The sequence below is a fragment of the Papio anubis genome, chromosome 19 (genome assembly GCF_008728515.1).
Source record: "Papio anubis isolate 15944 chromosome 19, Panubis1.0, whole genome shotgun sequence".
Lineage (NCBI taxonomy): Eukaryota > Metazoa > Chordata > Mammalia > Primates > Cercopithecidae > Papio > Papio anubis.
The window spans coordinates 68,493,740-68,507,428 of NC_044994.1; the positions used below are offsets into that span (position 1 = coordinate 68,493,740).

The 13,689-nt window shown below is 52.8% G+C and overlaps 1 protein-coding gene across 9 annotated transcripts in view; it reads right to left on the reverse strand.

The window, feature by feature from the left end:
- Positions 1 to 13,689, reverse strand: part of ZNF516 (zinc finger protein 516) — a 137,686-nt gene that overhangs the window by 20,193 nt on the left and 103,804 nt on the right. For all 9 annotated transcript variants that reach the window (XR_004180112.1, XM_009192930.4, XM_017951863.3 and 6 more), the window contains exon 3: positions 1,335 to 2,783. Coding sequence is in view for 8 of the 9 variants with exons in the window: in XM_009192930.4 (XP_009191194.2) it covers positions 1,335 to 2,783 (1,449 nt within the window). In the remaining variant the exon portion in view is untranslated. The remainder of the gene's footprint in view (positions 1 to 1,334; positions 2,784 to 13,689) is intronic.

Sequence of the window (13,689 nt, forward strand, 5' to 3'; positions counted from 1 at the left end):
GCACCCACTGGGACATTGTCCCACGGTGGATTTGGGGAGGCTCACTGCTGACATCTCAACTCCCAGACCCGGAACCACGCCCCTGACAGTCCTGCCAGCGGCCTGAGTTTGCAGCCCTGGCTCAGAGGCCATTTCTAATGGGAACCACTTTAAGAAACCACAGGCTTACGATGGTTTTTTTTAAATTTATTTATATATATTTTTTGAGATGGAGTCTCACTCTGTCACCCAGGCTAGAGTGCAGTGGCATGATCTCCACTCACTGCAACCTCCGCTTCCTGGGTTCAAGCGATTCTCCTGCCTCTGCCTCCCAAGTAGCTGGGATTACAGGTGTCTGTCACCACGCCCAGCTAATTTTTGTGTTTTTAGTTAGAGATAACGTCTCTCACTGTGTTGGCCAGGCTGGTCTTGAACTCCTGACCTCATGATCTGCCTACCTTGGCCTCCCACAGTACAGGGATTACAGGCATGAGCCACCGCACCCAGTCACAATGAACAATTCTAACAAAGCATGGTTAGGATTTCCCAGGTAATGAACTGAGACTGTGTTTTGTTTTGGTTTTTAACAGAATTTGGGTTTCTTCGTGTTCTGGACGTTAAGTGAGAGTGACCTTCAATTTATGTTCCAGAACAGGGTGCCGCATGCAGGGCAGGGCGCGCACCGGGGAGGCAGGAGGAAAGCAATTCCTTCTCAGTGTTACTGTGACACGACAATACGAAGGCAGAGGGAGAAGCGAAGACAACCTTTCCAAGTATTTTTTTCAGGAATTTTTGCACAAATCCCATTCTCCAGACTTTACATGGTACATCCATCCTCTGCAAGGCTTTGCTTACTAATACTAGAGGACTAAATAGGTGTTTTTTAAATGATAGATATATAAAAATAAAACTTAATCACACTAAATAAATATTCCTGTCTTTGGAGAGACAGGACGATGAACATCTACGGGTTCTGTTTAAAATGACAAACACGTGAAGTGCAATCACGTCTGCCTGCTGCTGCGGAATGCCGTGTGGAGGAAACGTCCTCTCAGCAGGAAGGAAGCCGTGCGGGGCTTGCGACTCCTCCCAGGGCCAGCATGCAGAGGACCACCAAGCCCAGGCAGGCGTTCCCCGGCAGGGCAGAGGTGGAGCCTGGGAGGGCTGTTCCCATCTGCTGTGCTCCTGGGCCAGGGCCAGGGCCAGGGTGTGGCTCTCAGCTCAGCAGTGGGAGGGGGCAGGCTGGCTCTGTCCTCAGAGGCCGTGGGCAGGCAGGTGGGCAGCAGCCCTGGCCTTCCAGGGGTGGCTCTGGAGGTCACATGGGGCCCGGGGAAGAGGGGGCCCGCACATCTTACCTCTGTGCTCCAGCCCAGGGCCGCTGACACCCCAGCCCTGGTAAAGGGTCGCAAAGTCCTTTGGAATGTACGTCTTAAAGATGTTGAGGATGTCCAGGCGCTTCTCATGCCCCTCGGCCACCGGCTCCTGTTTGATGGAGTGTAGGATGGGGGGCGCCCCAGCCACGCCGGGCTGGGCCTGCAAGGCCGCGTCGCCCCTGGACCCTGCAGCACAGCTGGCCAGAGTCCTCAGCTCCTGGGCCGCCTTCGAAGGGGGCTCGCGGGGAGGTAGAGGAGGAGCGCCCCCTTCGCCCTTTGCAGGAGGTGGACCCTGAGGCTGAGGGCTGAATTTGGCTTTCAGGGAGTCCGGGGCACTGTGCTTACTTGTGGGGGCAAAGCCAGCCCCCGCTGGGGAGACCCCAAACTTCTCCACGGGCTTGCTGTTAGCCGAGGGCTGCGCGCCAGCCCGGGTGATGACGGTGGGCGTGGGGGTGGCGCTCCTGCTGAAGCCCCCGCCACCCGGGGCAGGCACCGGTTTGGAGCTAGCCTCCTGCCTGGGCTTGGCCGGGGGCCCCTGTGCGGCCGCGCCATGCGGCTCCTGGCCGTGACAGGGTTTGGTCTGTCGATACCCGTCGGGGCCAGGCGCCCACAGAGCACAGGGCCCTCCGGGATGGCTCTCCTTATTCTTAGGCATGCTAGCGGCTTTTGTGACCCCTCCCAGGGGAGAAGAGCCACTTTTGGGCCCTGGCACCCCCCCTGGCACCTGAGTGCGGGTGAACCGAGCAAGGAGCAAAGGCTGGCATTCTTTGCCACCGAGGGCAGGCGGGGGGCCCGTGCGTCCGCTCCGGGAAAGGAAAACCAAATTGCTTCTGATGCTTTTGTAACCGTTGGGCTGAATCCACGGGGGAGCCACGGAGTTGCAGCTGACGCGGTGCCAGATGCGTTTGTGCATCCACAGGACCTCGGGGTAGTAGGTCTTGTGGCTGCAGTAAGGACACGGGTGAACGACTAAAGCCGCCTGCAGGGAGGAGGCTGTCTCCTTATTGCTGGGGTCATCCCGCGTCGACCTCGCACTTAAATCCAGCGGCACGAGGTCTGAGGCCAGCGCCCGCTTCCCTCCCCCAGAGTGCTCCCTGTTGTGCAAATCGGACAGCTTTTCTGCAGGGTGACCCGTCTGGCCCTCCGCTCCCGTACTGGAAGGGAACTCCACGCCATCACCAGGAACGGGCACCTCCTGCTTGGGGTGAAATGCTGGCATTTTTAAGTCCGTAGAAAATCTGTGCTGCTCTTGCCTTCTAGAAGTCTCTCTGCTACTGTTTTCAAGTATGGACACAGAAGCTGCGATCCCCGCCTTGGACTCGCCGGTGTCTCTTTCCGAGCCGTTATCTCCCAGCTTGTGACTCTGGTCTCCATTGGAGAGCTCGGTCGAAGTCACCTCTTCGGAAAAGCAGCAGTGGCGCGGCTGTCCCCCTAGAGGAGGCAAAATATGAAATGGGAAGTTACCATTTCTCATCAGAACACAGCACGACACAGGGCATGTACAGCTACAGCACATTCCAAGCGCATCTGTCTTCAGCAGGACAAACCACCCTTGAGTCTGGGGGTGGGTCTCATAAAATCCATGAGGAGCCACCCAGACAAGAACAAAAGGAGGCTGAGTCAGGCAGGGTTTCTTTCCTCAATTTAAATGACCCGAAAGATCACAGGGAAAAAAATACAATAGCAGTGGTGTATCTAGTTACACGTAACTATGCTGTCCCTGGTTAACAGAGGATGACTGGCATATTAAAACTCAGGAAAAAAATTAATTGTTCACAGCAGTATAAGGTTTGTATGACTTTCAAGGAACAAGGAACTCTCCATTTAGGGCTCTTGTGGAATCTTCACAATCATTCATTGCAGGGTAAGAAAACCAGAGAAGTTAGGTGGAGCCCACAGTCACAGAAGCTGGCTAGGGTAACAGCTTACTCCGTCCAAAGAACCCCAGTGTCTGCCTCCGAAACCACCAGGCTACCGACCACCTTCCGCCTCAGCCGTAGGGCTCCCTCCCTACGCATCTCTCCTGTGAGGTCCAGTTCTCAAGCCCAAAACCGTGATGCCCCAAGGTCCCCCAGAGGCGCATGAGCAAAGGGTGGCCATGCTCTCCACCTCCATGCCGCCACCTGTGGGCTGCCCAGGAGAAATGAGCCTGGGGTTCCGCCCCCAAGCTCTGCACCCCTGATGGTCCAGCCTTGGCCTTGACGGAGTGTGTGTCTGAGCCACGGTCTGGGATGAACTCTGCGGTGGGAAGGGATGGTGCGGTCAGAACCCTCCCACTTTACCTAAGGAACGCGTGTGACAGGGAGAAACACAGCCGAGGTGTGGGCTGGGCTCGGAGGTTTTAAGGCTTTTCCAAAGTCAGAAGAGACTGTAAGTACTGCAAGTGGACACAACATGGGGTAACAAAAATTGGGTTTTATGTTTTGCATTTATGGCCTTGGGTTTATTTAAATCTAGACATCAAAACTGGGCAGGAGTACAAATGTTTCTGGATATCTTAAAACTCTCTGAACTACAAAACACAAGATTCTTTACCACCCAGCCGCCATCTGCAGTCTCTTACAGCCCTGTCTCAGTGGGTGTCCACTTACGATGACAAGGCCCCACGTTCTTGGTTTTCAAATAAGATTTTAAGAGATTTTTAACATTCAGTAGAATGGAGGGATCTGCTAACTCAGAATGTTCCTTTAAAATGTTCTAAGTATATATTTGGAGATAACTCTTAGGAATCCCATCAAACTGGTAACAAACCTATTCCAAGGGGTTCTTCTCCTCAAGGAGAGACAGCGTCTGTCACTGAAGGCACTTGCCCAGATCTGAGGGACACAGTAACAAAGGCTGGTTTTCAATTAGTGGGCAGTTAATGCGCAATTCATACGCAATGTTAAAGGATATGTCCATGTACAAAAATGTCAGCAGTAAGGGCTGATCAGCAGAACTGACGAGGAGATGAGACAAGGAAGAAAAATCTGTCCAACTCCTACCGGCTCCTAAAGGCTAATATTTAAATAAAGTCAGGGTAGACACAGTTGCTTATGCCTGCAATCCCAGCACTATGGGGGACCGAGGTGGGTGGGTCACCTGAGGTCAGGAGTTCAAGACCAGCCCGGCCAACTTGGTGAAACCCCATCTCTGCAAAAAATGCAAAAATTAGCCAGGTGTGGTGGCGTGTGCCTGAAGTCCCAGCTACTCCTGGAGGCTGAGGCAGGAGAATCGCTTGAACCCAGGAGGCAGAAGTTGCAGTGAGTTGACATCATGCCACTGTACTCTAGCCTGGGCAACAGAGCAAGACTTTGTCTTAAAAAATAATAGTAATAATGATGACAAAATAAATTTTAAAATAAAAAATAAATCAATGAAGTCAGGTATATGAGTCTGTCATATGCAGACACTGGTATGAGAAAGGAGACTGGGCAGCGCTAGGATGCACCATGGATAAAAACGTGGACTTTACTCGGAATTAAGTACATGAAAGAGGAAATGTTAGCCTTTGTTTAAGTCAGACTGGTGCTCAGTACATTCAATTCATTTCTAAATACTCAAAAACAGCAACATCTGGCAGGGACAGATCTAGTTTTCCCTGCAGTAAAGGAATCAAGATTTCTGAACACACACGTTCAAGACTACTAGTGGAGTTTGTAAGTTGAAACAATGCGGCTGTGTAATCTGCCCCTGGACCTCTGTGGGGTTTTCAAAGCACGACTGTCAAGGCTTCCAAAATGTTCCCCAAAACAATCATAAAACATCACCCAGGACTTCCAGTACTTCTGACCAAGACACTGAGTAATAAACTAAAAGTGAATAATCTGGCCAGGCACATTGGCTCAGGCCCATAATCCCAGCACTTCAGGAAGCTGAGACGGGCAGATCACTTGAGGCCAGGAGTTCGAGACCAGCCTGGCCAACACGGCAAAACCCCGTCTCTACTAAAAACACAAAACTTAGCCAAGCAAGATGGCATGTGCCTGTAATCCCAGCTACTCGGGAGGCTGAAGCAGGAGACTCGCTTGAACCCGGGAGGGAGAGGCTGCAGTGAGCCGAGATCACGCCACCACACTCCAGCCTGGGCAACACAGCAAGACTCTGTCTCAAAAAAAAAAAAAAAAAAAAGTGAATGGCCTAGCCGAAGTGATCGAAGTCACCGGTCGGGAGTGAATGGCAAAATGCCTCAGGAACACACAGACCCTGCACAGAGTCCCAAGCCACCCCAGGAGGGCGGGAGAGAAGCATGACCACGAGTGGAGGGGCAGGGGTGAGAAACTGAAGCTATTGGCAGAAGCAGCTGATGAGCAGACAGACTGAACAGCTTTCCAAGGACCTCTTTCCTTTCCAAGGAAGAAAATATGTGGCTAACTGGAGAGGTGCAAGATCCTCAGCAACAAGGAACCAAGCACCTTCTCAGCCAGGGAGCCAGGACCCTCTTCCCCAGACTCTCTTCTAGCCGAGGTTTCTTCAGTTACAGGATCAGGGCCACTGAAACAGCAGAGCCTCTAGCCAGCTCCTGATCGGGCCTCAGGCCTTGGTGTGCAGAGAGGTGCAGGCCGAAGTGCTCCCCCCATTGGTCATCAGAGCCACAGAACAGACAGCTTCGCCCCTCGTCCCTGGCTCCTGGACCCAGTACCGTTGACAAGGACCCTCCAGGGGCCTCCAATCACGGGAATAAACTACTGCCAATCCAGTGGGCCTGGCAAAGTGCTGCCACGTAACACAGCCAAGGTCTCCTTACTGCCACCAAGGTTTCGTTGCAGCCAGGTCAAAGCAAAACTAAGACAAGGGGCCTCCCAGGCGGCCCAAGGGGACCACGACACCCATCTGCTGTTCCCAGGTTCCTGAGTGCCATTCTGACTTCATCTATTCCTTTTCTACACTCCCCATTCTCGTGTGGAGCACAGCAGCATTCCATCCTCACAGACGAGGTGAACCTCCCAGAGAAATACCCGCCAGCACTGGCCAACGGGCCCCCTCAGGGCACCCCACAGGTGGCAACAGGCACAGACACACTTGTGTCCCCCTCCACGGCCCCACGGCCCCACGCCCCCACCACGGCCCGCGCCCCTTCCTCCACGGCCCCCACGCCCCCACCACGGCCCGCGCTCCTTCCTCCACGGCCCCGACGCCCCCACCATGGCCCACACTACTTCTTCCCTGGCCCTCCGCATCCCCTCCACGGCCCCCACCCCTCCCCGTCCACGGTTCTCACGCCCCCTCCACGGCTCCGACGTCCCCACCACAGCCCGCACACCTTTCTCCATGGCCCCCACACTCCCCCCTCCACAGCTCCTACACCTTCCTCCACCGCTCCCACGCATCCCCCGCCTCCACAATTGGGACTCAGCATTGGTGGCTTCTGATGTTTCAGTGGCCCTGACCCTGAAACGGAAGAACTCAGCTAGAAAAGGGTCTGGGGAAGGGGACTCTGGCTGCCTGGCTGAGGAAATGCCTGGTTCCATGGCTGCCACGCCACGAAGGGAGAAGGTCTGCAGGAAAAAGCACTTCTGCTCCTCAGTCCTTGCCAGTCTGACAGCCCCTTGGTGGCAGTGCTCACGGGGCACTTTATTAGAATTAAACAAAGGAAAGAGAACGGTGCTGATTTGAGAACGGCGTGGCCTTGCACAGATGGCTGCCTCTAACCCTAACCGCAGTGCCGAGGGTACACACCAGAAAGGGTGTGTACTGGCTCAGAAAGGCCTGGCAGCGGCCCTGTGCAGAAGGAGCAAGATCTCTAACACACACCTCATGCTCTCTGGGTGCACGGAAGCATGCGCCAGGAGGAGCCAGCCGGGTCCAAGCAGCCAGCCGGGTCCGAGCAGCCCTGGGGAAGGCGCATGTGGTTCACGACTGAGTGTGCATGCACATGCCACGGACGGCAACACTGGCGGCTCTGCCCTTGGCCCAAACACATCGGGGGCTCCCGGGTTCCTTTCTAAGCAGGACCTTCCTGATGTGTCTTGGAAACACAAATACGGAGCAGGTCTTGGGTGACTCCACTGCATCCCAAGCTGGCCCTGGCCTGGCTGGTTCCGCACACCGTGGAAAAGAGTTGCACACGGGGCCCAGGGAGTGGCGGACTGGCACTGTCTGAAGTCCCTGAGGCAACATCTTCAACACACACAACTGCCCTCAAAAGCATAGACATGCCGTGAGGGCACTTTGTATAAAAAGTTACTCCCCTTTCGCTTAATTGTTATTATTATTATTGTAGTAAAAAATACATAACAAAAAGAAGTCTGCAGCCACGCAGCCACACAGCCACACAGCCACACAGCCACGCAGCCACGCAGCCACGCTGAGGTTCTCCCCTTCCGCGCTTGTGGCTGCTCTGGGGCTGCCTGCTCATCTTGTTTTCGGTTTTCCATGGGTTTTTAAGGCACTTCGTTCTTAGTGCACATTTGTGCCTCTTTTCTTCTTTGCAAAATAAACAGGACCCCAGGAGCACGCTGCTGGCTATCACTCCAGGAGGTGCAATGGGCAGCAAGCCTGGGTCTGCGCCTGGCTCTGGTGATGCTGAAGAACCAGGCCCTGCGCCTAGGGTACTGCTGCACCCCACCCCCGGGAGCTGTACCCCCACGGGAGCAGTCGCCTCTCTCTCCTTCCCAGGCTGTCCACCTGCAGGAGGCAGCGCCGGCCCCGGCGCCAGGACCCTCATGCCGCCTGTGCACTGACAGCACATCCTCCAGCCTGTTTCCTGAGCTGCTACTCCTACAAAGCAGCCCTTCCAAAAACCAGCTTCCTCCTGAAACGCACCCCGCTCCCTCGGCAAGACACTTTTCTTGCCTAACTTCTTAAGTGTTTAAAATGAAGATGTTTCCCATTTCTGCCCCCTCTATATTGGGCTTCATAAAAACCATTATTTATTTCCATCCATAACAGATACAATTTAGTTAACTCCGTGAACAGAAAGGGGTGTCTGTTCTCTCTGGGTTTCTAAGTGAAGGTTAGAGGCCCTGCCCGGGGACTGGGAGCTGTGGTGCTTTGCTGGGCTGGGCTTTGTTGCACACACAGGGTGACTGCAGGCAGGCTCCCCACTCCACACAGTTGTTGGACCCGTCTGCAGTCAAGTTCATGGCACAGCCTGAGCTCAACACCGGGGGCTCCCCTGCATATTAACAGGGAGTGAGAAGGGAATGAACAGGTAATTGCAAGCATCACATTCATCAGTGACATCTGTGATTCAACTTTAGGCTGACAAGGAAGAGGGGACGGGAGGTGAGGGAGGAGGGGAGGAAATGGCACTACTTTTATAAAGGTTAAGAAAAGGTAAAATTCCATAATATTAAGATTATACAGGGAAGAAAGCTTGATGCTTTTTTAGAAGACGAATTTAGTTCAGCGACCATAATTCTAAGGAGCCTTGGGAATAAAACTTCTCACCTCCCAACCTACAAACGGCATCAGAACTACCAGAAAGGGGCCGTTTAATGAACAACTGCATGTACAGAGACGTGTATGAGGACTTTTATCTGGTTCTAAATTTTTCAACCTTATCACAATGATTTCCTTTCTAACGGATAAGAGAGCTTGACTTCTGAAGATTTTCCAGTTCTATGACTGACAATTTTACTCACACATGTCATTTTCATTATGCAGCCACACATCTTAAATATCTTATTCTACAATTTCAGCAACCAGTTTCAGCTAACAATTATGTTACCACATCCTTCCCACAGGAAAAAACCTGCCGAAGGCATGAGGAACCCGTAACAACCCAGAATCTCACTGGACTGATCTCTTGGCACGGGCTGATCGGACACCCGCTGCCCTGAGACCGGAACCCATCGCCGGAGCCCCGGCCACGTGGCAGGACCGTGCCCCGCCCCTCTGAAGCCTCCGTCATCCACGAGGACTTGGTTCCTAGGACACGACCACCACGGGATGAGCCCGCAGCCCCTCTCATTTCAGCCACATCAGCTCAGGTCAGACACATGCACAGCATGCACACTTCTTCCAGGCACCCCACCACGATAACAGAACAGGAAGAATCTTTGTAGAGACGTGGCACATCCATGCACCACACCTAGGCCGGTTTAGTAACCTACGGGATGATTCTTAGATGCCTCACACATACTTTGCTTTCCCAATACATTGTACGTTGGCAGGACCGAAGGCACTGAACAGAAAGGGAGGCAGCCTGCAGGTACACCAGCACAGGTCCACACACGCTCTGCCGCTGACCTGCTGCAGAAGCAAATGAGATCAATTCTGTGTGCTGTGGAAGGTTTATAAAATACAAATCGTTTCAATCTATTATATCCCAGACTTGGCAAGAAAAAAGAAAAAAAAAAAAAAAACAGTCACTCAAAAGCGCATCAACTATACAACGTGATTTTCTTTTTTCAGAGGATTACTAAGCTGGTAATGTAGGAGGCTGAAGCACGCATGGACCTGGTCTCTCCCTGACAGTCTTGGGGACAGGAAGGAGAACATGGCTGGGTACAGTGCACAGAGGTCAGCTGGGAGCAGGCCCAATGCCTCTGCCCAGGAATGGCCATTCCTGAATCTGATACGGACAGGAGACAGGGAAATACTGGGTAGAAGAGAGTAGTTCCCTGGCAAAGGCCCCACCCTGAAGCTTGGAAACCTGTGGCCCGAAATGGGAACAGGCATTCCTGTTTTCGAACTCAAATGTTGCCTTTTGGCCCACCATGCCTCCCTATCCTGCACCCCCAGAAACCCCAAACCCCAGACTCCAAGAGCAGAAGAGCAAAAGACCAGAAGACTAGCAGAGTGGCAGAACGGCACGGCAGAGAAGAGAAGGAGCATCTGAACATCAAGAGGAGTTTGGCTGGGGACAGAGAGGAGGTCAGCCGTGGGACAGCTGAATTCTAGGGGAAGATCATCGTCCCACTCCATCCCCTTTCCAGCTCCCCATCCATCCCCCTGAGAACCACCTCCACCACTCAATGAAATCCCTGCACTCACCATCCTTCAAAGCCCGTATGACCCAGTTCTTCCTGGACACCAGACGAGGACCCACGTACCAAGAGGGCAGGGTGTAAAAGGCTGTCACCCTGATTCTCCACTGAGCTGGTTGAACACTTAGCCATCTGCAGATAGCAACTGCTAAAACAGCATTAATTGTCTAGACACTACCATGGGGCCGGTGCCCAAAAGCACTCACCCAGCTCCTGCACCTGCCCATTTGCTTGCTCCCCCTCCTATAAGGGGGTTTGACTGCAAATGAGCAAATGGCAAGTCCCGCGAGGGGTCAGGGAACTCACCTGTTTCAGATCCACAAGGAGGGAGGTCTCAGAGGTTGCTGTAGTGCCCGCCCTCCCATAAGCCGCCATCATGTGCATTGACAACCCAGATGGGGAAAGGGAACTGGACAAGCTTATTGGACCAGGGCTGACACTCAGAGATGAGGGAGACCAAAGCAGCACTGAGACTCAAAAGTTCTCGATGAGATGCAACAAAGGCTTGAAACTAACAAGATGAAATCCCATAAGGAAAGATAAAGTGCAAGAAGAAAAAGTTCTGGCCACGGAAAAGACCCTAAGCTTCCAGGAGACCACAGGCTCAGTGTGAGTTACTCGGCTCAGGGTTGAGATCAAACAGAAGCATCCTCAGCAACAGCCGGGGATGGAAGGTCCAGGACAGGGCTGGCCAAGGGTCCTCTCTCCACACTAGGCAGCAGGAGCCCAGCCTGGGCTCTGAACCGTACATGGAAGAGCATCAAGTGAACAAGAGAGAGCGCATCCAGAACAGGCCCACGGGAGGCTTCTGGGAACCAAGTAATACGAGAACGACTGCAAGAATGTGGACTGTTCCACCCAAAACAGGGGGCTGGTGGGTTGGGCTGCCGCAAACCCCGATGTCACTCGGTGAGCACTGAATGGACACAGGAAAATCAGTTCACCCAGGACAGCCTTGCAGGTGGCATCTGAGAATCATCTGTCAAGGTCACGAGCTACAGCTGACAAGAACTAATCAAGGCCAGAACTTGGCCTAAGGTCCAGGCTTCTGAGGGAGTGGCCTGCACATTCTCAAAAAAAAAAAAAAAGTCTCTGGGTGATTCTAATTGCAGCCAAGATTGAGGAGGGCTGGGCAAGATAGGACAAATAAACAGAAATCAATGAGAATGAGATTTCAGGGGAGGCCAAGGGAGAAGTGTTCATCTGAGATAAAGAGTGCATCCCTCACCACCAAGAGGGGCAGGCAGAAAGCAGAAAGCAGGAGGCAGCTCTCAGGAATTCCGCAGGGACAGACCCTCCATCCGCACACACACGGAAGCATGATCTCCCCCTGTCAGTTCTAAGGTTCTAAGTTTTGTGTATGGAAACGACCCAAAAACTGCTAACCAGACAGGAGTAATTCATTTCTTATGTACTCTTCAATGTCATTTTTATTTTCTATTCAATTCCTTGTGACTTAGTTGATTTTTGCAGAGGTGTTTCTAAGCAGTACAAAGTAGAAACACACTTCTTTTCTAAAAAAATGTTTTGTCATTTCTTAATCTCTACCTTTAAAAATAGCAAGCAGTGATTTCACTCTGAGGAGCACTTACACAGCCATCACTGGCAGCCATCACTGCCAGCACCCCTGGGACCTGAGGGGGAGATGGGTGACTCCGGAGAAAAGGCCGTTTCGTACGAGTCTCGCTGCTAGTCCGGCTCGGTCCCATGACCTCACCTGTGGTCATCAGCGATCGCAGGCAGCATGCTGTTTTATTACATGAGGCAGTGTGCCTCCCTGCTCACGCTTATTACAGCAATAATTTCAGAGCTTCTCACTCTTGGTTAAAACAAAACACAAAGCAAAACAGAAACACAAATGCAATACCAAGCATGAAACCATGAACACCTTTGAGTACCTGGGCTCTTCCTCCTACACAAAACGTCCTGCCGGGTCCCTCAGAATGAATCTGTGGTCACGACCCAGACCCCTGCTGCCTGTGCACTGAGTGTGCGCTGAGGTTTTTTAATACAACCGGCCTCTTTCTGTTGTCTCCCCAGTTTCTCACCCCAGGTAGCTGGGTACTGAACACAAACTGGTCATTCTGATACGAGAACAAGCAAATCTACCAGAAAATTATGAGCCATGAATGTCTGTAATGAAATCCACAAGGAACCATGACTGCAGTTTCTCGGTCCCCATGGCACACCTGTGTCGGGGTTTATGCCAGTGGCTTTAATGATACAGCCCAATGCACACACCTGTTGCAGGGTGGAGCAGGTCACCCAGGGAGGCCAGCCCCAAGCTGGGGAGCAGCACTGACGTGCCCAGGATGCATCCCAGCTCACCAACAACCAGGGGACCTCAGGGAAGAACCAGACAGGCCTTGGGACGAGCCTGGCTGCCAGTGCCACCCCACAAGTCTCCAAGTCTCCAAGGAAACAAGGGACACAGAGCAACCTGGGTCCTGCACACAGTAGGCCCATGTGGACGTCAGTCATCACCCTTTGGAGAGGAGAAGCTGGGTTTGCAAACACAGCCTGAGCACTGCATTCCCCAGCCAGAAGCACCGAGCGGGGGTGTGATAAAAACATGACACTTCCCAGGTTCACTGGGTGCCTGGAACCATGCCAGGAACTTCACATCCATGACCTGCCCCTCGGAACAGGTCTAGGGACGGAAGGTAACTGTCCCATTTTGTAGATAAGAAACCTGAGGCACAAAGCAGCTTATCTAAGGCCACCAGGCTGAGAGCTGATGCCAGCTTCAAATGCGTCAATCTCAGCCCACATCCCACAGCATTGGGCACAGCGACACTGGCAGGAGGTCCCAGATCCCAGGAGGGCCGTCAGGGAAGGAAACCAGGCACAGCAGGTACGGGGTGGGGGACACCAGGGGAACCCAGGAGGGATGGAGATTGTACACAGAAACCATTAAGGGGGCTGCGATATTTTGAAAAGAAAAGAGAAAATGGTATGAAGAGTGTGCACTTTAGGAAACAGGCTGTGGAGTGAACGAGTGTGAGCGGGAGGGGACTGACAGAGGAGGGTACCACCGTAAGGATGAGCCAAACCCTAACCTTAAACCTAGCACTAACCTTAACCCTAACCCTAAACCTAGCACTAACCCTAAACCTAACCCGAAACCTAGCACTAACCCTAGCCATAGCCGTAGCAATACACCTAACACTAACCTAACAACATGAACACCTAATCCCAATCCTAACCCCCTCAACCCTATCCGTGAGCCAAACATAACCCTAAACCTAACTGCTAACCATAACCACTAACCCTAGCCTTAACTATTAACCCTAATCCAACTCTAACCCTAACCCTAATCCAACCCTCACTCTAACCCCTACCCAACTCTCACCCTAACCCTAATCCAACTCTCACCCTAACCCTAATCCAACTTTCACCCTAATCCCTACCCAACTCTCACCCTA